Genomic DNA, 25,402 nt, shown 5'->3' on the forward strand with positions numbered 1-25,402 from the left:
GATCCAGCCCAAACTCCTTCTCCTTAACTGAGCAGCAGTTCTTTTTCAGAAGTCAGGAATGCCTTTCTCCCAGCTCTGTGTGATTCACTCTCCACATCTGAGGTTCAAGTTGGGCCAGGGAGCTCTTGCTTGGTCAAACTGATGTCAGCGTCGAGGTAGAAAAGGAAAAAAGGAAGAGATGCCCCAAGGGAGCCTGTTTGTGGAAAAATTCTAATTTGGTCAGTTCCAGGCATCTTGCAGAAGAGTCTGTGCTTGGGAGATTTCAACCCAGTTTTCCAGACTCCAGAGACAGGCCTAATTCTGGAAGGCAGTGATGGAAATAAAGCTGGCATCTCCTCTTGCCCTGGACCAGCTCCTCACCAGCTCCTACCCTGGGGTATCTGTGACATCTCCAGAGGTGACCAGACCTGCTCCTCCTCAGCTTTGCACCCAGCCCCTGCCTGACCCCAGGAGAGCAGAGGCTCCTGTGTCTGTGTTTCCACCCAGGCAAGCAGCCACGCCATGGAAGTAGGAGCAGTTTTCCTTGCTCTGCAGTAATCAGACTGACAGGATAATGAGGCAGCGCAGTAGCTTTGCTTTGCCTTTTCCTTGTGCTGAGTCCCAGGCTGGGTGTCAGCTCAGTCCCCATATCTTGAGGAAAAACCTCTTTTTTTTTTTCCTCTTTCCTCCTTGTTGCTGCCAAAACCGACAGATTGTTGGGTGGAAATCATCAGTATTTTGTCAAAACCAAATCCAAATATTTCCAGGCAAACCTCAGCGTTTTCTGGTGCTGATGCACAAACAAATCTCCGTGGGAAATGCCAGCAGGGAAAGCAGATGGAGCAGTGGGCTGGAGTGTTCTGCTGTCCTGGCTGTCTGCTGGGGATGTGCGGCTGAGGGGCTGCGAGGAGGAGCGGGGTGCTTAAACCCAGGAGCTAAATTTGGGCTGCTCAGTGTTTATTCAGAGCACAGTGGTGTAAACAGCCGTGCTCTGCTGGCCTGCACCAGCAGCCTGGCCTGGGCAGCTCAGCCCACAGAGTGCAGCAAGCACCGAAATCCCCTCCCTGCTTTCCAGGAGCAGGATGTGCTGCTTCACCCAGCCACGCTCCCAGCTCAGGGCACGATCTGAGAGCTTTCAGCCTCCTGCTGCTGCCTGGCTGCGATCACCCTGCCCTTCTCCCCCTGCATTTGCCCCCAGCCCTGCGTTTGGCACAGCCATACTCCCACAACCATCCCTCTTCCCAAAGCCCTGCCCAGGGCCTCTCAGCTCCAACGCCACTGGGTCATGGTGGGGGCACTTTCCCCTCCAAAAACCACCTGAAGTCAGGGTTTGGGGGCTCTCCCACGCCTGCCAAGAGCACCTCGCCCTCACTGGCCGTCGCTGCCGCTCCTCACTTCATTAGCACCAGGGATGTTTATAAATGGCAGGATAATATTTTTCGATTCCAGTTTGGGTTTCCTGGGCAGCCACTTTCTGAAGCACTTAGGAAGTTTAGAGAAGACAAGGTTATATAAACGGTTTTCCCCCCTGGGCCCTTATTAATCAAGTGGCCGTGGAGCCATTCCCAGAGCTTTGGGATCGAGGGCACTGGCTGGGTGAGGGGAGGCAGCTTTTTCTTGGCTCCTGCCCTTTATTTGGGATGAATGGAGCTCTCAGACCTGGCTGTGAGGTTTGAAGCTGCCAGAGGGCTGAGGAGGCTGCTCCTGGGTTATGTTAAACTGGGTTTGGGGCTGGACTCCTGTGTAGCCTCTTCTGGGCCTTCGTGTGAGCCATGGCATCTCTTTTAATGCTGTTTTTCCTGGCCCTGCGGATGCAACCATGTAAAATTTGGTTATTTGGTGTAAAACCATTGCATTTCCTGAATGAAGGGCAAAGATGATTTCAACAACAGTGTGCATCAAGTTGATCCCTGTGCTTTTCCAGTGGAACCCTATGGGTGTGCACATGCACTGATTAGTAATTCCCTGATGAATTCCTAAAGCTTCCCAGCTTTTTCCCACCCAAGCTCTACCAGCAGCTGCTCCCCAGGGTGGGTTTGGAAAGCAGGAGCCAGCTTTGGTTCCCATTAGAACAAAACCAATCTCTGCCTCCTCCTCCTCTGTGTCCTTCTTCCTGCTGCCTCCTCTCCGCAAGGGATGAGGAATGGGAATTTTCTCTTTGCCTTGGGTGGATGGAGCTCTGTCTGCAGCAGCAGGTCCAGCTGCTCCCAGCCTGGAGCCGCAGGTCCACAGGAAATCAGCTCATTAATCTGCTGCCCCACCTTCCCAGTCCTCCAGCCAGGCTCTCCCAGTGTGAAAATGATGATTGCAATAGCCAGAGGTGGGAAACAATGATTTAAAGAGGGTAAAAGGAATATTTGCAACTATTGCTGACTGGGGCCTTGACAGAAGGGAACTGAATTTCTTCCGGGTCTTGGGAGCGTGTGAGGAAAGGTGCTGAACATCTGGAGTGATTTAGGAGTTCTGGGCTGTTGTGCTGGAGCTCAGCCCAAGGAACTGGGCTGGGATGGGGAGAAATCCTCCCGTGGCTTTTGGCTGGAGCTGGTGCAGGTTGGGTGTTCAGAAGGTCCATGTCCACCTCCCCCAGGGATGGTTGTGGTGGCCCAGGATACTTCAGGCAGCCCTGGGGTGTTTGATGCATCATCTGAGTGGATTTTCTTCACTCTCCAAAACCCCTTTTCGGATTGGAAGGAAACTCCAAGCCCCAGAGGCTATTTTGTTTCATCTCACAGAACACAAATCAGCTTCCCAGCTTCCCTTTGGCCTCATCCTTATCCAAGACCTTCCCCTCCCACAGAATCCTCCTCGAGGAGGTGAACTAACTGGGTGAAAAGAGCTTGTTAACAAATTACTTTTAATAGGCTTTTTTTTTTTTTTCCATGTTGCAATTCCTTTCCATATTAAAAGTGCAAAAATAGAAAGTTTCAGCTCTGGTTGAATGACACAACATTTTCCTTGTTTATTTTCTTTCCACTGCTTTAACCCAACGAGAAGTGTGGGAAAAGGAAAAAAAAAAAAACCCTACAACAAACTGCCTCTGTATCAGCCAGGAACATATTTAGAAAAAAATATTTGCATCTGATTTTTTCTTCCAACCATCAGCAAAGCACGAAAAATAATAAATAAATCATCTGTTTTCATGGCTTTTTCTGCAGGCAGTTAGCTGGGAGGTGGGTAGGGAAGCAGAGTGTGCTGAACCCTCTTGGATGCTCTGTTCAACAGCTTGCCGAGGATGGGATGAGGGAATGGCTTCCGCCTGGAACGGGGTGGGTTTGATGGGTGATGGGACGGGTTAATCCCCGTGAGGGTGCTTAGGGAGCTGTGGCTGCCCCTGGATCCCTGGAAGCATCCCAGGCCAGGCTGGACAGGGCTTGGAGCAGCCGGGACAGTGAAGCCACGGCAGGGGTGGCGGTGGATGAGGTTGGAGTCCCTTAAAGCCCTGAGGTGCCGCGGCTGTCCCGGGGTGACCGCGTCCCCCCGGAGCCGCGCTCCTGCCCCGCTGTCTGCTCCCATTCACGCCCGCGACGATTTGGGACCTCGGCGAGCTGATCAGGAGACGCTCCCGGGGAGAGAGGCGTGTTATTTAATTAGCGCACAATGGGCTGGCTGGGAGGCACGTGGTGGCTCTGATGGCAGGAGATAGATGTCCTTTTAGCCGGGCTAATTGTTGGGAAATAGCGGGGGCTTTGTTCAGCCCCAGCGTGGGCTCTGTGATCTCGCAGAGCCCAGGGGCTGCCCGCTTATAATTTTAGACAGATCTATTCAAGCCTGCCCTGCAGCGCGGGGCCGAACAAGCCGGGCATTGTTGTAGAGCCAGGAGCGGTGGCCAAGAAAACCACCCCGAAAAACCCAAACACGTGTAGGGAGGAATATTTCCCTGGCGTTTGTTCACTGCCAGGCCAGGTTGCCAAGCGCGGACAATTGCGGGAGAGGAGGTTTCCAGCGCCGGGCGAGGGTTTTTCCTCTTTGAGACGCACTGGCAGGCGGATCCCTCATCCAGGAGCGATGCTGGGGGTGGCTCTGCTGGCAGAGCCTCTCTGGGGAGGGCAGCTCCAGGGCTGCGGGTCTCATCCCGGAATTTCCGTGCTCCGGGCACGGGTTACATGGAATAATCGTGCCCCCAACCCCCCAACCCCGAATTATCTCTCTAGTGTGCATTTGTCACCTCGTGGCCTCGGCAGGACAGTGGTTTGGGGTGGAGGGACCTTGGCTGCTGGATCTCTGTGGGTTGTGCCTTGCAGGGTCCTGTGGAACAAGGGATGGAAATCGCAGTTCTCTCTCTGAGCTCTCCCATCAAATCCCTGTCTGGAGAGACCCCATCACGGTCCCCAGCCCCTGAGAGTTTCCCTTGGGACTGCTGAACTCCCAGCTCCTTGGAAGGGGAGAAAGTGTCGTTAAAAAAAAGGGATGGAGGCACAAAGGTGGAAATATTGGCCAGGAATTAAACTTCCATGACTTGAACCCCTCTGTCCTGGCCCCGGCATTAACCCGAGGGTCACTGCAGTGCTGTGGTTTATTTTCCTGGGCTGATCACTTCCAACTGGCTGCCAGCACGGGATTGTCCTGGTGGCTGCCACTTCTCAGGCTCTGGACTCTATACCAGAGCTTGGATCTGGACTGACCTCCCTTGGGAGCTGCTTGTGAGTCTCTCGGACCTTGGTAAAGTGAAACGTGGCTGTCCCTCGGTGTTTGGTGAAGCAGTGGGTGGTGTTTTTGTGGTGATGGGTTTTTGAAAGATGGAAAGGGCAGATAAGTGTCAGTAATCACAGTCTGGCTGTCAGGAGACCATTTATGAGCAATGATTCCTTTGGGTCTCCTTTGTAACCCCCCATGTATCCCAGGGAAGGGAATTTCAAGGGCGACCAGGGATCAGTTCAGTAAGGAGACACTGGTGAATTCCAAGAGCCCAGCCACAAGCAGAGCTGTGCTGCTTAAACCTGAGCTGGCTGCTTTGTGTGTGCTCTGAAGGAGAGAGATCTGAGAACAGAGATCCGAGCCAGGAGATGCGAGCAAAGGCAAGAGAGGTGTCCTGCAGGTGGGATTTGATGTGCATTGGCTGCACATGCTCGGTGAAGTTTGGAATATTGGGAGTTCAACAGCAAAACCCTTCAGGATGTGTTCACCCAGAGCTCGGTGCTGTGACCGGAGGGGAGCAGGAAGATTTCCGGAGAGCAAACAGGGCTGCAGAGCAGCTTACGAGGATTTTCCATCCAGCTGGGACACGAGTGGGTGACAGCACCCTGCCATCGGAGTTCCCATCGGGATGGCACTGCCGGGGCCCAGAGCAGCTCCTCAGCTGCGGGATCAGCACCTCTGGGAGGCACTTGGAGCTGCTGGAGCAGCCTGTGAGGCCGGCCCGGGATCCCCGGCGTGTGACAGGGCTGTGGCAGAGCCACGCGGGCTCTGTGTGCCGAGCCCTGGCCCCCGCTGGCCACAAAGCGGCTTTTGTGAGCCCTCCCCGGCGGCCGAAGGAGAGAGGAGCCGCGGAGCTCGGAGCCGGGGACAGGCGCTCCCAGGAGCGCGCTGTGGCCGCGGGGCTCGGGCTGGGGTCCCCGGGACGCTGCCCTGCTTCTCCTCCCCCAGCGGCCGGGCCGGGGAGGGGAGGGACAGCGAGGGCAGCCCGGGGCCGCGTCTGGGCTGCGTTGTCGCCGCCGGGACCCCGCGCTGCTCCGGGAGCTCCCGCAGCCGCCCGGGCACACGCAGGATGCGCCAGTAACGAGCTCCGCTGCCATGCCCCAGCCAAAAACGGGAGGCTGGAGCCAGCAGGGCTAACCCAGCCTCCTCCTACCAAAATACTCCAATAGTTCCCAGCTATTGCGGCGCTTGAAAGAATTTCTGTATCATTTTAAATTCCAGGAAAGGTATCTCCCAGGGGAACGGCCGCGGCAGCTGCCCGCTCTTTCCTCTCATTGCACAGGGCCACCTCCCCACCCAGGGCCACCTCCCTGCTCTTTCCTTTCTTGGAGTGGTGGCTGCTGCTCCTTCCAACAATGTCCCCGTTACGATAAATCCTTTCATGTCTCCGTTTCTCCCTGGAATTGCAGGACAGTTTTTTTTTTTTTTTTTTTTTTCCTTTTCCCTTTCCCCTTTGCTCCTGATTTTTGTCTCATGCCCTCTGGGTATTGTTTACTTGACAAAACATCAAACCCAATCCCTGACCGCTCACGGTCATTAAAAATCCCATGGCAGTTTTGGGGAAGGCTCCAATTTGGCTAATTACGTTCTGCCATAAATATCCCCCTGCAGATTTAATTGGATATGGTGTTCTTCATTTCCTGGCCATTACAGCTGGGTGGATGCTCCACTTTATTACGTGGCCGTTGTATTTCACCCCATGTTTTGGTAGCAGCAGTGCTGGGAAAAGCTCCCTCTCCAGACCAGAAGTTACACCTAATTCCTGCTGGAATGAGAGTGGGGAAACACGAGGGAAAGGAGAAGCTGGCACAGCCCCACGACATCTGAAGGAGAGCCAGGAGCTACCCTGGGCTGGGGCAGGAGTGAATTTGGCCGTGGAGAAGTGAAAGAGCCATCCCAGCCAGGAGAGAGGTCATGGGAGAGCCGTCCCCGGGTTCGGAAATCACAGCAAAGGCTGCGCTCTCCTAACACCTTTCCTCAGTGCTAAATGAATAATAATTACTCTTGTTCTGTTAACCCAAGGTTAGTCAGCGACCCTGGGAACAATGGGGCATTACTGCCCATCCTTTCTTTGTTCCCAGCAGTTGCAAACAGTGGGGCTGCGCTGGGGAGGGAGGGCAGATGGTTATCGCCCATCTTGGGGCTGCAGGGCCGTTCTCAGCCCGGCATCCTCCCTCCCGGACAGAGCCTCCGTGGATATTCACGTTCGGTAACGACACAGTGGAAAACGAGGGTGAGACTTGGATGAAGAAGAGGAAAGATTTTCCTAAAGCCTGTGAGCAGCAAATAGGAACCAGTTGCTGAGGAGAAGTCATGTTTGGCAGGTCTTGGACTCAGAATGGTCACATCCCAGCTGAAGAAACTAATCAATGGATTCCTTCCATGCCTTCTGCGAACACTGAGCCATTGAGCGGCTCAGCTGGAGCTCAGAGCCAGGGCTTTCATGTTGCAGCTCTGAAGTGAACACAAATTAAGGCGGCTGCTGGGATGGAGTTTGAAGGAGAGATTCAGCTGCCCTGGGAGGAAACCTCTGCCCGCAGCCACTCTCTTCCTCCCCTTTGGGGATTTTTGCCTTGGTGTTACTTTTGGAAGCATTTCCAGTTTCTCTGCGTGTTGGGGTTGTCATGCTTTGCACCAGCAAAATGGAACACAGGTTTGGGGAGACAAAAGGGGGTGAGGCAAAGCCCAGAGCTCCTCTGCAGCCATCCTGCACCAAGCTGGGCTCAGTGTCATCGGCTTTGTGGGATCAGGGCTCAGCCGGGATGCCAGGAGAGCGTGGATGTCTCCTGCTAAAAACCCCACAAGCTGTGAGAAAGGTCTTTATTAGAGCCTCTGTGCTGGTGCAGAAGAGAAGGATCTCCAGTACAGGTGCCCTGGAGTTCAGCCAGTCCTCGAGACTGTAACACTGCAGGAGCGGCTGAGCCAAAAGGGGAGCCCGGGGGGGCGAGGCTAAAGCAGAGACACCTCAGGGCACCCGCTGCCTCCTCTGTTGCTGCATCTCGGTCTGTGGCAGCTCCATCCAGGGCTCTGCTTTGTGCTGTGTGCCACCAGCAGCCTGTCCCAGCCTGTGTTTGGGCAAGTCCCAGTGACCTCGGCGCGCCTCCTCCTCTGTTTCGGTGCGGGGCTGTGGTTTGCTGCAGCCGCGCTCCGAGCGATCCGCCCGGGGTCATTTCCATCCGGCTGGGACCGCAGGTGCTTTCTGACGGCTCCGGCAGGCAGCTGCACAAAGCGGCACCCCCAGGCAACCCCCCGCTTCCCATCCTGCCGGATCCCAGCCCGGGAGCACGGGGAGGGAAGGGCTGGGGGCTCTGATAACTGCATCAGGTTTCTCTGCCCAAGCCTGCTCGGGAGGGATCAGAGATCAGATAGAAAGGCAGCTGTTTCTCCTGACTCCCCTTCTGATTTTGAACTAGAAATGTTCTGCTAAATCTCCTCTCTGTAGTTTCTTCCTTTAATCCTTGCTGTATGGGGAAGAAAGAAACCCAAACCGAGGGCAGGTGCAAGCACATGATCCTTGTCCCGGGGAGGGACCACATTTTATCCCTGTAGCAATCCTCTTTCCACCTTCGGATTTCCAGGTTCATTCCTGTGGTAGGTTTCAAACCACCAGCTGAGGTTTCCAACGCTGTGCTCTGCCTGAGCACGGCTCAGGTTCTCCTGAGCCCTCGGGAATCAGTGGAGGGAAGTTTTTCATCACAGCAAATCACTGGTCCCACTCCACTGCTGCAGGAATAGGTTGTCCAGAACTCAGCTTTCAAGTAAATTGGAAGCAAGATTGCCTGTAAAATTGAGAATGTGAGAGGCTGCCACTGGGTGAGGAAGATGAACCTGGAGCTGGAGCTCTCTGCCCAGCTTTGCCAGCTTTCAGCCCTCCTGCTGCTCGATGTGCCTGCCTTGGCAGAGCCGTGTGTGTGCAGCCAGAGCCGCCCCTCCTTGTCTGGCCCCGGCAGCCTCGCAGCTTCTTTCAGTTGCACAAACTTCCCCGCTATAAATACGCCGGGGTGGCTGAGAAAGGCCCTGCTGCAGAAGCGAAATAATCCGAGCTGCAGTGTTTGCATCTGCAGCTCATCTTTTGGGGCCTCGGGAGGTTTCAGGGGTGTTTGCAAGCGGGGCCCTGGTCCATCCTAAGGGCTGAGCAGTGACCATGACCCCAGGCAGCTGCTCCTGAGGGCCTATGTTCACTTGAGGCCATCTTCGATGAGAGCAGCCTGATCTGTGCCAGAGTCGGGAGCTGTTAAAGACTTTCAGAGTGACAGAACCACAAGAGCTGGTTGCTAATGACTTTTTTTCTCCGTACCGGTAAGCTGACATCTGTGAGTCATACGCTCCTTCTGCTGTGCCGTTTGTGGTCTCAAGTTTGTGCTACCTAAATACAATCAAACAGATTTCATGTGAAAACCGATATTCTTCTGTTAACTCCATACTGTACTGGCATGACACTCATCTTGCATCTTCAAGATGTTTTTTATCCAGTCAGTTCCCACCTCTCTTTGGCCTCCCACCTCTACCAAGCAGGGCAGGAACAACCACCCCTGGCTGTCACCCACCACTGCACGATGTGCACTGCTCTGCCCTGGCTGTGCCCCTGAGTTTGGATGTGCTTGTGGGTGTGAGAGGGTCAGGCTGCTCCAGGAAGGATGATGGGAATGTGGAAGGGAGATGGAAATGTGAGGAGAGGATGTGAGCATGAAGGGGTGATGGGAGCCGAAGGGGTGAGTGTGAAAGGCAGCGGATCATGTCGAGACAGGCAGGGTGAGCACAACTGGCCTGGTTTCAAGAACTATCGGTTTTGGGCAGCGGCTCCAGCCAGGGCTGCGCGCAGCCAGCGTGCTGAGACTCTGAACCCGTCCTGCTGGGGGGCCGGGGTGCGAGCAGAGCTCGGGGCGGAGGCGCCCTGGGCCCCCTCGGTCCCCGGAGCCCCGATCCCCCCGTTCCCCCGGTCCCCCCGGCAGCGCCGGGCCGGGGCCGCCCCCGGGGCGGGGCCGCCGCTGTCGCCGCTCGGGGCCGGCCCAGCGCCCTCCCCTCAGCTCAGCCCGGCCGGGGCGGCGGCGGGCGGAGCGCGGCGGAGCGCGGAGCGCAGCTCAGCCCGGAGCGGAGCGAGGGAGCGAGGGAGGAAGGAAGGAGGAGGAGGAGAAGGAGCAGGAGGAGGAGGAGAAGGAGGAAGAGCAGCGGGAGGAGGGAGGCAGCGCCGGCCGCGCTGCCCCGGGCGCCCCGCTCCGCGCTCGGCGGGGCTCAGCCGCCGCCCCCCGCTCCCGGCGCGACGCCCCCGCGGCGCTGCCCCAGCCATGAAGGCGGCGGTGGATCTCACCATCATCAAGACGGAGAAGGTGGACATCGAGCTCTTCCCGTCCCCCGGTGAGCGCCGCGTCCCCTCCGCGCCCCGCTCCGCGCGGCCCCGTCCCCTTCTCCCTGCGAGGTGGCGGGGGAGGCTTGGCCGGGGGGGACGGGGTGGTCGGAGAGGTCGGGGTGCGGTTTTTGGGGGTGTCTTTCGGAAGGGAACACGCAGCGCACCCCAAGTCGCAGCGCAGAGGCGCCGCCCGGGCTCTGCCCGCTGCGAAGGCGAATTGACTTTCCGAGCGCTTTTATGACTTTCCATCCCCCTCCTTCCCTTAAAATCCATCCCGCCGCCCCTCCAGCCTCCTTCCCTCACGCTCCCGGCATCCTTGCCGGGATGTAGGGAAGCCCGTCCGGCGGGGAGGCAGGAGGGATGCGCTCCGCGGGGCTCCCCGCCTGTTCCCATCGTTAGCTGGGATCTGCGTTCTCCCCATCCCTGGCTGGAAATGTCTTGTGTGGTCCAAGCACTCGTGGTATTTGGGAAACACAACTCCAGTGCTAAATACTCTGGATTTAGCACGTTTAATCTAGGAAAAACCGCCGCTTTGATATTTTTTTCGCCCTTCTGCAGCTGGAGAAATGGTTGGAGAGGGGGTGCAGAGAGCAACAGTTACTGAAGGGAGGCGAGAAGGGGGTTTTGTGTGTTTTAGAGGGGTGAGTTCAGCTGCTGCTGGCTGTGGTTAACTGCTCCGAGCCGAGCCCTGGCCGGAATAAGGGCTGCTGTTCACACACTGGTGGCGTCTGGCTGCTCGCCGATCCCGGGTGCTCAACTCCTCTCTGCCCTGCCCAGGCACGGTGGAGGATGGAGCTTGGAGGACCCGCAGGAAAAAAATCAAAATCAAAAACAACAACAAAAAAAACCCCAACCCTTTTTATGCATTAAACGAGTCCTGTTGCTTCATCTCTCCCTGCTGCAATTCCCACTGCGCCAAACTGGAAGTTTGCTGAATTTTGTGCAGCACCGGTGCGGCGAAGAAAATCAAATTAACGACTGAGTTGTACCTTTCTCTGCCGGTTAGGAAGTTTCTAGGAAGGCCAGAAGGGAGGCACAGCTCCCGCAGGCATTGGGATTTTGGGCTGCAAGTGGAAATAAAATGACAGCTGAGTGCTGGAGCCGCACAGGGCTTGGTGCTTAGACTTCACTAGATGCTGGTGCAGCATCAGCTGGCCTGCAGAGAGCCCCGAAGGCAGCACCGCCTGGGCATCAGCCCATGGGCTCCGGAGTGTCCAGCGCAGGAGCCTCCCTTGGGATCCCTCATCCCTCCCTCCCTGGCCGCAGGGAGCCCCTGTGCTGCTCGGAGGGTCCAGCGCTCCCTGCCCCGGCAGCAGGGCTGAGCCTGGCCCCGGCCGGGCTGGGGAGCGCCCGGCTTCGAAATGCCCGAGGGATGCTAAGAATGCAGCCACACCGCTGAAATGAGAGGCCGGAGTGGAGCCGTTTGTGCCTATTTCCTAAAACTTTGGGGAAGACTCATTCGTGCCCTTCAGCCCCTGAGGGCAGCCTGTTTGTTTGGAGGGGGAAAACAGGATAGGAATAAACACCTGGACCATCAGGGTGGGGTGGAGTTTGTTTTTCACTCCGGAGTTAAGTATTAAAATTTGCACTCTCCTGGTGCGGGTGGGAGCTCTCACGAGGCTCTGTGTGCTCTGGGTGTCTGGAGCAGTGCAATTCCCTGGTGTCTGAAGGGAGGGCTCGGAGTTTCACCCTGCCTTAAGTTCACTTTCTTCTGTCCCTGAAAGCTCTTCTGCAGCTGATGTCAGCAAACAGCTTTTAGAGCTGCCCCAAAGTTAAGCTTGGGCAGGAAGAGCGCTGAAAAACACAAACCCAAGAGGCAGAAAAGCTCTCCCCCCCATCGGCCTCAGCTGCAGCCGCTCCTGTGCTGGTGGCTGCGCTCGCTGGGAGCCACAAAGGTCAGTGCTGTCAATTAGCTGGCTTAACCTCATTTCCCCTCCGAGTCGCAGAGAACGCTGCAGCTTTCTGGTTTGGTGGGATTGATGGTGAGGGAAGGAGTGTGGATGCTGCTGGGTTGTGTTCCTGGGATCCGGCCAGGGGAGGAGGGAACATCACTTCTCTCTGCTCCTGGAGGGCTCATCTGCTCCCTGATGGCTCCTTCAGCCCTGAATCTGCCACCAAATGTCCCCATCGTCCTTAATTCCCAAACGGGCTGGGAAGGACTGCAGCCCCTTGTCCTGTCCTGCCGATGGGGTTAACCTCGGGCAGGGAGGGCCCTGCAGCCAGAGGGTTTCAGTTGTGCAGGATGTTTGATATGCCAGGTGTCTGATGCCCCGTGAAACTCTGTCCGCTCTCACCCCCCAGCCAACCCCTGCTCCACCCCACAGCTCTGCCTGCGAAACTCCGGGGAGATCTGTGCTGTGTCCAAAGGGTTTAAAAATAATCTGGAAGGGATGTGGATCTGTAGAAAGCTTCCAAAGCCAAATCCTCCCCCTCCACCCCCGCTATTACCGGCAGGAATGTGTGAGTGAGAAGAGGAGGTCAGAGCCAGAACCCCATGGGGGTGGGTTCTCCTTCAGGATGCAATTCTAGGTGAGTGGATATGTTTATGAGGATGTGATGGAAGGGTGGTAACATCACCTGTGGTTGTACATACATGGCTGGTGGGACCATTCTCAGACACTAAAACCCCAAACCACGCAAAATTCAACCCCAAGGGAACTTCACCTGGGGGCTGATGAAGGCTGCCCTCCACAAATCACTTTGTTTCCTGCAGCTTGGCCAAGCTGCATTTGCTGGCTGTGGGCAGTGGGAAGCAGCTGCAGCCCTTGCTGGGAGTGTGAGGTGGAACTGGGGCTCCCAGTGCTCATTCTTGCTCAGGGAGCTGCAGATTTGCCTCCCCCGAGGTACCAGAGGAGGGCTGCAATCCCAGCTGTCATTCCTGGGCATCCCAGGTGGAGCCAAATTCCCCATCCTGCATCCAGCCTTCCTTCTGCCTCCTTTTCCTGCAGGTGTGTTACTGAGCAGTGGGGGATTTGTTCCTGGAAAAAGCACAGAAATCCGGGATTTTTGGCTCTTCCCATGCCTACCCTGAGGACAGCTGGGACGTGCACACGCTGTTTCCATTGGCCTGTGCGTGGGTGGCATCCCAGGGGTGTGTTTTTATCTGACAAGAGCTTTTCCCTCTGTTTGGGATCTGGGACAACACTGGGGCTGAAGCAAGATTTTCCCTTCCAACCCAAACCTCTGTAAGGTTGTGGTTCTCCTGCTGTGGTGGTGCAGGGTACAGGGAAGCTCCTGCACAGCTTCCCTGCTGCTTTGGGATGTAGGACCTGCCTGAATCGTGCTTCTCCCCCTTCCCACAGCCAGGCCAGGCTTTGCTTTCACTTTCAGTGCAGACAAGTAAGGGAGTTGGCTTTGAAAGCGAGTCTGGCAAATGCAGAGCTCCTCCACAGAGCCTCGCCGCAGGCAAGTGGCAGAGAAAATCTGCCTTCTTTAGGTTTTAGGAGGGGATCTTTCACTCTGTTCTCTAGCTTGTCTCGGGAGGACAAGTTTGCAGCCATCCCTGGCTCCAGGTGTGCGTGGAACAGGGTCACAGCTGGATCAGCCCGACCAGGGGGGGTCAGTTTGCTGAGCTGCTCGGGGTTAAAGTGCTCAGGGACTTGGGACATTATTTCCAAAAAGACAGGTTTGATCCTGCGTCGTCCTCTCAGGATTGAGCCCCCCAGTTGAGTCAGCTGCTGTGTGACTCAGTTTCCCTGCTGCTGACAGGCGCTGGCTCCTGCATGGCCACGTTTCCTTTCCATCAGGGATCTCCAGCATTTCCCTCCCTGCTCTGGCACGTTCTGTGTCCTCCCTGTGCCTCAGTGGGCCTGGGAGAGCGCTCACCTGTCCTCCCGGGGACACGGGGGTGCCAGAGCCCGGGGAAAGGAGAGCACTGATTGATTGGCATCTCCAGGGATGCAGGGAATGGCACAGCGTCTTTTGGAGTGCTCTGCTCCGCGCTGCACCAGCGTGAGAGCTGGGCTCGGCTGGGGATGCTCTGTGGGCTGGGATGCTCAGCAGCGAGGCTGAGGCTCAGAAATGGAGGGCTCGGGGCCGCTCTCGCATTTTCGGTGCTGATTGCCTGCGGAGGAGGTGAGAACTCAGCTGAAGAAGAGCAATTACCTGTGTATGCGCTGCCAAAATGCCCATTACTGTGGTATCCAGGCGGGATGCGGCAATGAGAGCTTCCCAGGAGGGGGGACTGCCTGCACTTGGCTGCCACCGCCTTCGAGTTTTTTAGTGTCAGCTTCACAGCAAAGCTCTGAAAAGGGGCGGAAAGAGGGCAGCTCACGGAGCTGTCCCTCAGGGACACATCCGCGCAGCACATCCCCGCTTTTTAACCTGGGTACAGGCAGGGAGATTTCCAGGCAACAGGAGCAAGCCCCGTTCCTGTCACGTTTCCATCCCGTACTCCCCAACGCACACACCAAGTGTGTAATTACAGTGTCGTTACATGAAGTGGCCCCTAATTAACCATGTAATTACAGCGTGCCGTGCTTTGATAGGCCTTGCAGAATGCCGGGATAACACAGGCTCACGCTGGAATGCTGTGCTCCAGCTCTCCAGAGCCAACTGCTGAGACATCCTAAGACTTCCTGCGCTCCCAAATCCAGAGCAGATTGCTGGCAGGCAGGCAGCGAGCGGCTGGGACTCCAGCAGGACTGTGGCACACTGAGCTTTGCCACGGGATTATCACAGAATCCCAAAATGGTGTGGGTTGAAACCCTTGCGGATCTCACCTGGGAGATCTCCCACCGCCCCAGGGAGCTCCAAGCCCTGTCCAACCTGGCCTTGGACACACCCAGGGATGGGGCAGCCCCAGCTGCTCTGGGAGCCAGCTCTGGATTTGCTGCTGTGGAACTGCAGGCTTCCGTGGCAATGATGGGAAAATGTGGGAATCTACAGTCACATTCCTCTGGAATGGATCCTGCTGTCTGTGTGAGGAGCTGGGGACAGCTGGATCAGGCTCAGAGTGCACAGGCTGTCCCATAGATGAAACCCCCAGGTGGGTGTGAGCAGGACCAGACTGTCTGAGTACATTTCAGGGATGTGAACTGGCAGAGCTGGCACCCGAAATGGCTCTTGGCAGTTGTGGCACCAGGATCCGCTGGGATTTTGGGGAAGAAGGGAACAAATCCAAGTAAATCTGTCCCAGATAAGGCAGAAGGATCTCTTCCTTTTTGCACTGTCAGCTGGTCCTTGCATGGCACGAGGTGAGGAAATGGCATGATTGAGGACACAAGTGTCACTGCTGTCCCTGATCCAAAGGATGCAGCTCTGGCACTCCCCAGGCTGACAGGTCTTGCTTGGTGGAGCACCTGTGCTGGGTAGGAGGGTGCCAGGACGCTGGGGAGGTGCTCAGGGAGGGGATGAGCTGCTTTATTTGAGCACTGAAGTTCCCCTGGAGCCAGAGCCTGTTCCTGCTGGGATCCCTGTGGGAGCTGGGGTGTTCCGTAGGGGCAAGGCTGTGCCTCTGAGGCCAAGCCCTGACTCCCCAGTTTGCTTTTTGGCTGGGAGTTCCTGGTGGACTCCAGTGTCTCTCCAGAGCCTCCTGGTGCAGCTCCAAGCCCCATCCCAGCAGGAGCCAGTGGCACAATGTGCAGCTGATCTGAGCAGCACAGCTGTCTCACAGCCAAAATTCAGGCCTGCAGCCCTTTTTTTGTAACCCCATGCCACAGTTATCCATCTCAGCTCTTTTGTTCCTCTTCCGTGACTAAGCTGCTCGCTGCCTCTGTTTCTTTTTTTTCCTTTCATTGTGTAGTTTATAATCTTCCAACGAGATACAGACAAAAATTTGTTTGCAGCGCTGGCCAAGAAGTCTCTTGTTTCCCTGGCACAGGGCCATGCTTACATCTCCAGTCAAAATACTGCTGGTTAAACAATAAATATTTATTGATTCTCCTCCGAGCTCCTGCATTTTTCCCAGGTGCAGTGGAATTTGAGGGGGGAAGCACTTGAGTGCTGCCCATGGCAGAGCTGGGAGATGGCTCTGGAGATAACGGGCCTGGAGTGGGATCTCATCCTGCGGAGGAGATCCCTTTCCACCCCTTGCAAAGCTGGGATGGCTCCTGCTGCACAGCCCTGCAGAGCTGCTCTCATCTCTCCAGCCCAGCTTTCCCAGCTTTGGGGATCTGTGCCTGCAGCCTTCCATGGCAATGATGGGAAAATGTGGAAATCTACAGTCCTTTTCTGTGCCTGAATATCTCCTGGAACAGGGAGGGACAGTCTGGGACGGGCACAGTTTGAGGCCAAGTGCACAGAGATGGCAGCAAAAGAAAGAAATCCTTGAATCCCAGAATGGTTTGGACTGGAACAGACCTTAAATCTCACCCAGTTCCACCCCTGCTGTGGGCAGGGACACCTCCCACTGGCCCGAGTGGCTCAGGGCCCCGTCCAGCCTGGCTTTGGGCACTGCCAGGGGGGTTTCAGTTTGTAATTTGGTGGGAGGGCTCAGCTGTGGTGTCTCAGTGCAGCCCCCCCGGCTCTGGAGCCACTGACAGGCTGCAGATGGTGCCTTGCAGAGCCTGAGCCCTGCATGGAGGGCTTGAGGTGCAGGCAGAGCCCCAGTGCTGCTCTCAGAGCTGCTCCAAGGCGTTCATCCTCTGCAGAGGGTGGCTGGCTCAGAGGAGCCCCGCATGGGTCAAGCCCTGCTCTCTCACTACCATCGCTTTGTGAACTGAAACTCCGCATTTTTATGTTGAGGTTTTGGGGTTTTTTCAGTCAACTGCCAAAAATCCAAGCCCTGATTTGCTCCTCTGTGCCATGAACACCCCCAGCTCATGGGAGCAGTGCCCCTGTGCAGGACCAGGCAGGTGACACGTTTTCCCTGTCCCCACCGTGGCTGTGCTGACCTTGCCCAGTTTCCTGGCTCTCCAGGCTGTGTCCTGCTCTTGCAGGGCAGGTGTTTGCAGGAAGGCAGGAAGCTGGTGCAGCACAGCCCCTCGGTCCCACCTCTGGTTCCTGGAGCTCACGGATAAATATAACCTGCCAGAAAAATATCACAAACACACCGAGAAACAGCAGCTTGCTTTCCCAGAGAGGAAAACCTCCTCGTTTCTGTGGCTCCCTCTGCTTTGGGAATGAGGATTGGAGTCACTGTGACAGACTCGGTTGTGGATTGGGATGTGCAAATGACAGGGCTCTGTCTGGCTCTGACCTGGGCTCTGGGGCTGTAATTCCCATTCCTTCATCTCCCACTGCTGCTGGGCACAACAGCAGTACCTGCTCCAGCAATTCCCTTTTTTCCAGCTTTTCCCCTCATGTTTAAACCTTTCCTATAAAGCCAGAAGAGGCAGAGACCTCCAGCTGAGGTGGCTGGTGCAGGAACGCCGGGGCTGTTTGGGCTGGAGCAATGTCCTGGGAGGGTGTGCAGGGAGCACTGCTCTCCTCTGGGCTGCAGCTGTGTGGAGGATATCTTCCCCCTGAATCCCATGTTTCTGGGCTGGCTGTGGGGCTGCCTCCTCACCCCAGCTGAGCATCCAGAGCTTGTTAATGAACAAAATGCATTTTCTTACACGGAGGGGATTCTAAATTGGCTCCACATGGGTTCTGTAGGTTGTCGCACTTTCCCGGAGGGTGATGGCATGAGCAGGAATGTGGGATTGATGAAAGAAGCCAGACACTGAGTCAAAAGCTCCCCCTCTCCCCTCGCCGTGCCCCCTCTCTCTCCCCCCATCTCATCTCAAATACTTGACGTGATTCCAGGGCATTCTTCACATGGCTGGTGGGGAGCGCAGGAGAAGCCAGCCCAGAGGCTGAGCTTTTCTTTAAAAGCTTCTTTCTAAAGCTTTGGGGCCTTGCACCCCAAAAGTTGTTGAAAAAAGCTTTGATGAGAGCTTGTTTTTTAGGGAAGCTGAGGTGCAGCACTCCCGTTCTGCTGAGGTGGGAGCATCCTCAGCTGGGTGCTCCAGGCCTCCCTCTGCTTGCAGCAGTCCCGTTCTCCATTCTCTGTGTTCCTGGCTCCTCCCTGCTCCTGCACAGGCAGGCCTGGAGCCATCCACCTCCCGGAATTCCCAGCCTGGGGGTGCTGGGTGACTGGGACAGGCTCAGCATCCCTCGCAGGCACGGCAGGATGGGGGTGCTGCCATTCCCCCGGGATGCTGCCTCTGCTGGCACGGCCTTGCAGGATAACCCTGCTCGCTCAGGGAAGCTGCCACTGCCAGCAGCAGACCCCAAAATCTGAAGCTGGACACTGGGCAGTGCTTTGGGGGTTGTTTACTCTTGTTTACCCCTGTTGTCAGCGCTTTTTATCACAATAATCGAACTGTGGCTTTTTGACCCACATGAAAGTTTTTTTCAGAGGTGCCTGCATGTGTTTGTGCAAAGCCACTGAATTATGGTCACTGCTCTGGAAACAGCAAAGGGGATTTTTGTTCTCTTACCTTTTAGTTTTGAGCAACTGTTTACCGAAACCTGAACCCTCTGAAGAAACAACTTGCAAAAGCTGAGTAGTCCTGGCTTTTTCCACTGGAAAATTAAAAAAAGATGGAGTGGGACACGTGAAATTTGGGTCTTTTTTTTTCCCTTCTTTTTTTACCCATTATTGTTAGAAGCGGTTTGAAAATGCAATGCCAAGAGCTTTCTCTTTTCAAGTGCTCGAGGCACGTTACCCAATTGCTCCATCCCTCAGACTGCTCCGTGAGGTCAGCAAACACAATTCCTCCTGGTCTGCAGCTGGAAATGAAGAAAAACTCCTTTGCTCAAGCCCTGGCATCAGCCCCAGGCAGCAGAGGAGCCCGGCAGGTTGGCAGTGGCAGGGGTGGCATTTCCCAAGCTCATCCGTGTGAAGGGCTGCCAGAAGTTCGGGCTGTGTCCGAGGCTGTGCCGGGTCTGGGAAGGCTGGGAAGGTTGGTTTGCCTTTCCAGCAGCAGCAGCAGGGTTTGGGATGTGGGGCTGTGCCGGGTCTGGGAAGGCTGGGAAGGTTGGTTTGCCTTTCCAGCGGCAGCAGCGGGGTTTGGGATGTGGGGCTGTGTCGGGTTTGGGAAGGCTGGGAAGGTTGGTTTGCCTTTCCAGCAGCAGCAGGGTTTGGGATGTGGGGCTGTGTCGGGTCTGGGAAGGCTGGGAAGGTTGGTTTGCCTTTCCAGCAGCAGCAGGGTTTGGGATGTGGGGCTGTGCCAGGTTTGGGAAGGCTGGGAAGGTTGGTTTGCCTTTCCAGCAGCAGCAGGGTTTGGGATGCGGGGCTGTGCCGGGTTTGGGAAGGCTGGGAAGGTTGGTTTGCCTTTCCAGCAGCAGCAGCAGGGTTTGGGATGCGGAGCTGTCCCGGTAGCCGCAGCTCGGCGGGGCCGCTCCTCCCTGCGGCTCTTTCCATCCCTGTAAGCGGCTCCAGATTTGAATTTGGCTCCAAAGGGCGGAACATGAAAGGCCCCGGCCCCGCGCCTGTTTGCCTTCCAGCGGGATGACTCGCACCATTCTGGCTTCCAAGCAGCCGAGCCCGGAGCAGCCGGGGCCATATGGATCCTATAGAGTGACCCGAGTGCCCGGCACTGCGGGATGGGGAGCGGGGGGATCCGGAGGGAGCCCCGAGCTGTGTCACCCCCGGGCTGGACCCTTTCCCCTCCTTTGGCATCTTCAAGGGCTTCTGCCTTCCGTGGCTGTCCGGCTGCCTGTCCCAGGCCCTCGCTGAGAGCCAAAGTTCGGCTGAATGAAAGTTCAAAAAGAAAAGAAAGAAAAAGAGGGATAAGGAGGAAAAGGAGAGAAGGGAAGGGGAGGGAGGATGGTGTGCCTTTAAGCCGCGTGTGTAGCTGCTCGCTAATCTGGTGACTAACTCGGTGTGGGCTGCCAAGCCGGGATCCATCCCCAGCCCAAGGCTCGGGAGTCATCGGGTCCCCTCCCTGCCCCATCCCGCGCCCCGCCGGGCGCCAGCCCCCCCGGCCCCCCGCACTCCCCATGGCAATTTATTTACTCATCTGGAGGGCACAGCCTCGGCGGTCTCTTGACTCAGCAGTCCGGGGCCGATGGGAGCTGCGGGAGCAAATTCCAGGCAAGAAATAATCTCATGACTTGTCTCGGAAAAGATTGCTCCGCAAAGATCCCCTGACGGTCACGGAGCGCTCCGTGCCGGCCCCTCCGGCAGAGCCTGACCAGGCTCCCGATTTCCCAACCTCGGGCAGCCGGCCAGGGATCCGAGGGGACTCACTGCAGCTTTCTCCCTCGGAAAAACAGGGATGGATTCAGAGATAGGGGATGGCGCGGGGCCTCGGAGCTGATGCCTGTCCCCCTGGGACACAGGCAATGGGGAGCTGGAGCTGGCTGGCCTGGGCAGGGAGCCCAGAGCTTGGGGCTGTTTTGGTTTTTGGGGCATTCCTCCTTTTCTTTCCCTCCACTTTCCAGGGAGGGTTTAAACCCTTCCTTCATCCCCAGGCAATTTTCATTCCTCCATCTGTGTTTTTGCCCAGGCACTGGCATCACCCCCGGGAGGGCTGGCACCGAGGATGACTTTCGAAGCACATTTATCCTTGTTTTTTTTTCCCCTCCTGTTGGCTCTTTTCCCTCCTACATTTCTCTCATCCTGGTCTTTTTCCCCCACCTCCTCCCCAGCCAGAGTAGCTGGAGTTCCATCCCTCTCTGAGGGCTCTTTGGGAGGTCTGGTCCATACCCAGTGCCTTCCTGTGGGCGCTGGGTATGAGCTGGGATTACACCAAACTGGGAATTAAGGATCTTTACGAACCGGCATTTTTCTGGGAGGAAAGCCCCGGGGGTGGGCAGGGCTGTTGGGCTGGCAGCTCCTTTGCCTCCTCCTCAGCTGGGATCAAGGCTTGGGATCACTCAGCTCCTGGGGCCATTCCAGGTCCATGGAAGGCAGCAGGTCCAGTGCGCGGTGCCCTTGGAGATGATGGGAGAGGAATCCAGCCTTGGATCACCGAGGAGTCACTCCTGGAGCACCAGGAGCTCGGGGCCAAGCTCCTAAGGGAATCTCACACCCCTCAAACCACACATCCAAGTCACTGCCAAAGCTCCTCCAGCCTCCTTAGGGTTGACGGAGGATTCCTGGAGTTCCTGGCAAGGGCTCCCAGCTCCCGAGTCCCAAATGCCGCCCCCTCCACCCCCTCCTCCGTGAAGTCTCCTAAAGAGCCTCTTGGCGTGAGCAGCCGAATTCAATCAGCCCTTTCACCATCTGCTCCCAGGCACTTCTGCCGGCAGGGCTCGGGGCCAGGAGGCTGCAATTCCTTAATAGCTTCCGGATGCTTCGCGGGGTGGATGCGAGGCCTGGGAGTGCCTCAGCCTCTCTCCCCCAGCCCTGCCGAGGTTTCCAAGCTCGGGCTTCCTCTGGGCAGATCCGAGCACCTCCAGGCACTCACATTATCCCTGCTTGCACTTCGCTCTTCCCGGCTGAGGCCAGGAGCTGACATAATCCCATCCCAGCCAGCGCTTGGCTCTGGGATGCGGATGACTGAGGCTGATGGGGCAGCCCAGCTCGTCTTTGGCCGCCTTTCCCAGCTCACTCCCACCTTCATCTTCCCAGGGCTTGGTCTGGCCCAATCCCTGCACTGGTCCCTTCCCTGGTGGGAAGTTTCCTAGAAGTAGGAGCTGGAAAAGATCTTCTCGGAGATGGAGAAAACCCTTGCTCCTGAGCCTGAGGATACACCCGGATGTTGCATGGTGTAACACACCTGGGCAAAGCCCAGGAGCCCTGTGCTCAGCCTGGGATAGAGATGATTAATCCTGGGGCTCTCCTGGAAAATCCCCTTGGTTGTTTTTCTTGTCTGCTTAAAAATTACTAAAACCAGGAGAATTGTTCCTGGGAAGTTGTGAAATGAAATGACTTTGGCACCGTTGGTTCCTGAGGCTGGCGTGGGCTCCAGAGCTTTGGTTCCCAGGGTTTTCCCAGGCCCTTCCTGGCCTCCATCACTGGGGGAGCTGAGCTTGGCCAGGGAACAGGGAGGTGAAGTGGTGCAGGGCTGGCAGGAGCATCCAGGGAAGGCCTTGTCCTGGTTCCCTCTGGTCCCAGATGGGAAGCTGACTCTTGTTCTCCTCCCAGCAATCCCTTGGCTTTCACGGCTTCCAGCCTAGCTAGGAAAGGGCTCCTGTCCTGTTGTGGCTGCTGGGATCATCGGCTGCAGAGCCTGTCCCGGGGCTGGGGGACGTGCAGCGTGTGGGACGTGAGTGGTACCACGGAGGTGTCGGGTGGTGGCACCAGCAGAGCCACAGCCCGAGGAGGTGGGGCTGGCTCAGTGGCAGAGCAGCAGCAGCACCTTCTCCCTGTCGTGTGCAGCAGGTCCTGCCTCCCCTCCCTGCCTGGGAGGGGCAGCTCGGGAAGGTGCTTGGAGCGTGCAGTGACTGCTGTGAGCTGCCCTGGCCGGGGGTTCAGCTGCTGGGTGTATTTGTGTGTGTTTGAGTGTGTTTTTGAGTGTGTGCTTGTGAGCCCTGGCCACGGACACCCTCAGAGAGGGTCATGGCACTTGTGAGGGCAAACCTTCAGGGCAGTAAATCCAGGGATGCAAAGGAGTCAATCCCTAACCACACAGGGAGACATGTGGCTCGTTACCTGCCATCTTTTGGCAGCTGCCAGTGGAGTTGACTGTTTGTTCTAAAGAGTTATAAATAATTTTGTTGATTAAAATGATTGATTACCCTTGGTCTAATATTATTTAGGCAGAGCAAACAGTGCTGAGATTTACCAGCTGCTCTCTGACCTCCCAACCCTGATCTGTTTGCAGAGAGCCTGTGCAATTATTTGTTTGATTTCAAAGCTAAATATCCTAATCTTCCCTCTCCGCCTTTGGAAAGTGCAACTGGCACCGGGACAGCTCGGGCTGCTGAGGGAGGGCAGCCCTGGAGTGTGCAGGGACTTCCCTGGGCACGGGGGTGAGGGGGCACATGGGCAGGACAGGGCTCCTGTGGGGCGAAGGCGTTTGGGGATGCTGCTCCTGCCCCGCTGGCCCGGGCAGAGCCGGCGGTCCCCGGTGCGGGGGCAGGAGGGAGGCGGTGCGGGCCGGGGCAGCGGGCCGGGCACCGCGGGCGCGATGCGCCTTGCGCTGCCGCTGAGCGCCCGCGGCCGAACGCCGGCGCTGCCCGCGGGGCTGCGGGGAGCGACGGGCAGGAACCTGCAGCTGCCGAGCGGCGGAGGCGACCCGGGGCTGCCGAGCCTCCCTCGTCATCCTCTGATCCCTCCGCACCGCCGCCTTCGTGCTGGCAGCGTCCCGTGGGGATGTTCTGGGCTCCGGGAAGCCGTAGGAACATCCCCGGGGACCTTCCCCGTGAGTGCATGGACGCCCCACGGCATCTCCGCAGCAGGTCCGGCTCTCACAAGCATTCCCGGAGCATGAATGGGGGCTGGTGAGGCAGCGGAGGCTTTGATGTGGACGGACGTGTCTGGGGGGTTGAACATCAGCCCAGCCCCAGGGCAATGCCACTCTCCTGCCATGTGCTGCCTCGTGTCTGGCGTGACTCGGCCTGGGGGCAGGGGCTGGGCCGGGACACACAGGGATCAGTCTGAGCAGGGAAATCAAGGGAAGGTTGGGGAATTCCTCGGGACAGACGGATTGGAGGTGTTTGGCTGAGCATCTCTGTGCCTAATCCCTTCCCAAGGCAAGGGTAATTGAGGCTTCTGTGAGTGATTTCCCAGTGATTTCCCAGCAGCAGGGACAGCTCTGGAGTCCATCGGCCTCAGAAACCTCTCCTGGTGATGGGCACACAAATGATGGGGTTTTACCCAGGGCATGGAGTCATTGCGCATGGATCATCGGGACTGTGGGATGAAAACATCCCGAGCTGTGAGGTCATGTGTGGCTGCTCACAAAGTGTGCTGGCACAGTTTGTTCTTCAGGAGTGTCTGAGCCAGCTTGGAGGGCTGGGATCCTTTGTGAGTGATGAAAGAGCTCAGCTTGAGTGAAGGTTCCTTGGCCTTCCTCCTGCTGCGAGGGGACAGCCCTGCCAAGAGATCTCAGCCTTCCCTTTTCACACTTCCCATCCTGACAGCATCTTCCCCACACGATGTTCTGCCAGTTATCCTCAACCTGGCCTTGCTACATCCCTGCTCTCCCTCGCTGGAGACTCTGGTGCATGCTCTGGCAGCCCCAGCCTGCAGCAGCAGCTGGAGGTGTTGGAGCTGAATCCCCTTTGTGTCTGTCCCTATTCTGGATGATGATGAAAGAGAGGGAGATGAGTATCTGCAGAAGAGTCGGAGGGTTTGTTTGGATGGATGGAGAAATGTTCCATCTGAACTGCCCGGGGAGTACCTTGGGAGCATCCCATGGGTGCTTCTGCAATCCAGGAAAAATCCATGGCAGGGTTCTGGAATGAGTTCATCCTTCTCTTGGGACAAATCCTCCAGTCCTATCCCTTCTTCATCAAAGATGCCAGAAGTGGCAACACCAGCCAGGGAGCTGAGGGGAGAAGAGCAGAATTCCTGGGTTTGACCCGGCTGGAAGGGAATGTGAGCTCTCAGGGCGGTGGGTGTGGATGACCCAGAGCTCCCTAAGTGCTGGAGCCCAGCGTGGGATTGCTCTGAAGGCTCAGGCTGGGCTCCTGCAGCCCTGCCAGGCTCCGGGGGCACGGCTGGCACGAGGGCTCAGCCCGGGGAGAGCGAGGAACGTCAGGCGTGAGCCGTGAGCAGCCGGCTCTGTGCCAGCAGCAGGGCAGGAGCTGTGCTCGCCTGCTCGAGCCGGCGGCTCCGCAGGGACTTTTCCCTTTTTCCCCATTGCTGTTGAGCAGCCCGAGCTCTGGGGGTGTGAGCGGCGGGGTTTGGTGGAAAGGAGCATCTCCCGGAGGTGGGGCACGGCCTGGGCCGGCGGGCTCCCCCTGAGCTGCTTGCAGCAGGGCTGGGTGTCCTGGGGCTTGTCCAGGCTCCGCAGGCGTGCGCCCTGCCCTGCCCAGGGATCAGAGCTCCTAGAGGCGCGGGTAGCAGCGATTAGGGAGATTATGGGGGACGCCTGGCTCACGGGTTTGCCCAGCCTGGGAGGGTCCTCCCGGCCCTGCTGAGCAGCTATCCCAGCTCGGAGGTGAGGTGTTAATCCTGGCTCCTGGGATATCCCATTGGAAAGAGGCAGGGAAGGGCTCTAAGGGCCCGATGAGGCTTTGCCACCTGAGCAGGAGGGCTTTGGGCAGGTGGAGGTCACTCCTTGCTGGCTGCAGCCTCCTGGCCTGGCTGTCTCCAGCCTGGAGCCTCCACAGGGGTTTAATTGAGTTCGATTCCACCCTCAGGCCAGCGGGCTCAGGAAAGGCTGGAGGAAGTCTTAGGTTGTGATGCTGTTACATCTGAAGGGACTGCAGAGGCCATTTAGAGCTGATTCAACAGCGGGAGGGAGGGTCTGGTGCTGAACTGCTGGAGCTGCTGGAGCTGAACCACTCCAGCCTTGTAGCATCCCATCCTAGAAGCCTCGGGTGGGTTGGGTCCAGAGAATCCTTAAAGTTCATCTCATTATCTTATCCCACAGGCACCTTCCACTACCCCAAGGTGCTCCAAGCCCTGTCCAGCCTAGTCTTGGACACTCCCAGGGATCCAGGGGCAGCAACAGCTGC

At 57.1% G+C, this 25,402-nt stretch overlaps 1 protein-coding gene across 2 annotated transcripts in view; it reads left to right on the forward strand.

Annotated features, from left to right (window-relative positions):
- ETS1 (ETS proto-oncogene 1, transcription factor) overlaps positions 1-25,402 on the forward strand; it is a 79,969-nt gene that overhangs the window by 21,857 nt on the left and 32,710 nt on the right. Inside the window, exon 1 of one of the 2 annotated variants that reach the window (XM_021531107.3) lies at positions 9,657-9,969. The exons of the other annotated variant lie outside the window; for it this stretch is intronic. Coding sequence (XP_021386782.1) covers positions 9,900-9,969 — 70 coding nt within the window. The 5' untranslated portion in view covers positions 9,657-9,899. Of the gene's footprint in view, positions 1-9,656; positions 9,970-25,402 lie in introns of those variants that run through there. 2 annotated transcript variants of the gene reach the window in all.

This window comes from Lonchura striata, chromosome 24, assembly GCF_050655825.1.
Source record: "Lonchura striata isolate lonStrDom1 chromosome 24, ASM5065582v1, whole genome shotgun sequence".
Lineage (NCBI taxonomy): Eukaryota > Metazoa > Chordata > Aves > Passeriformes > Estrildidae > Lonchura > Lonchura striata.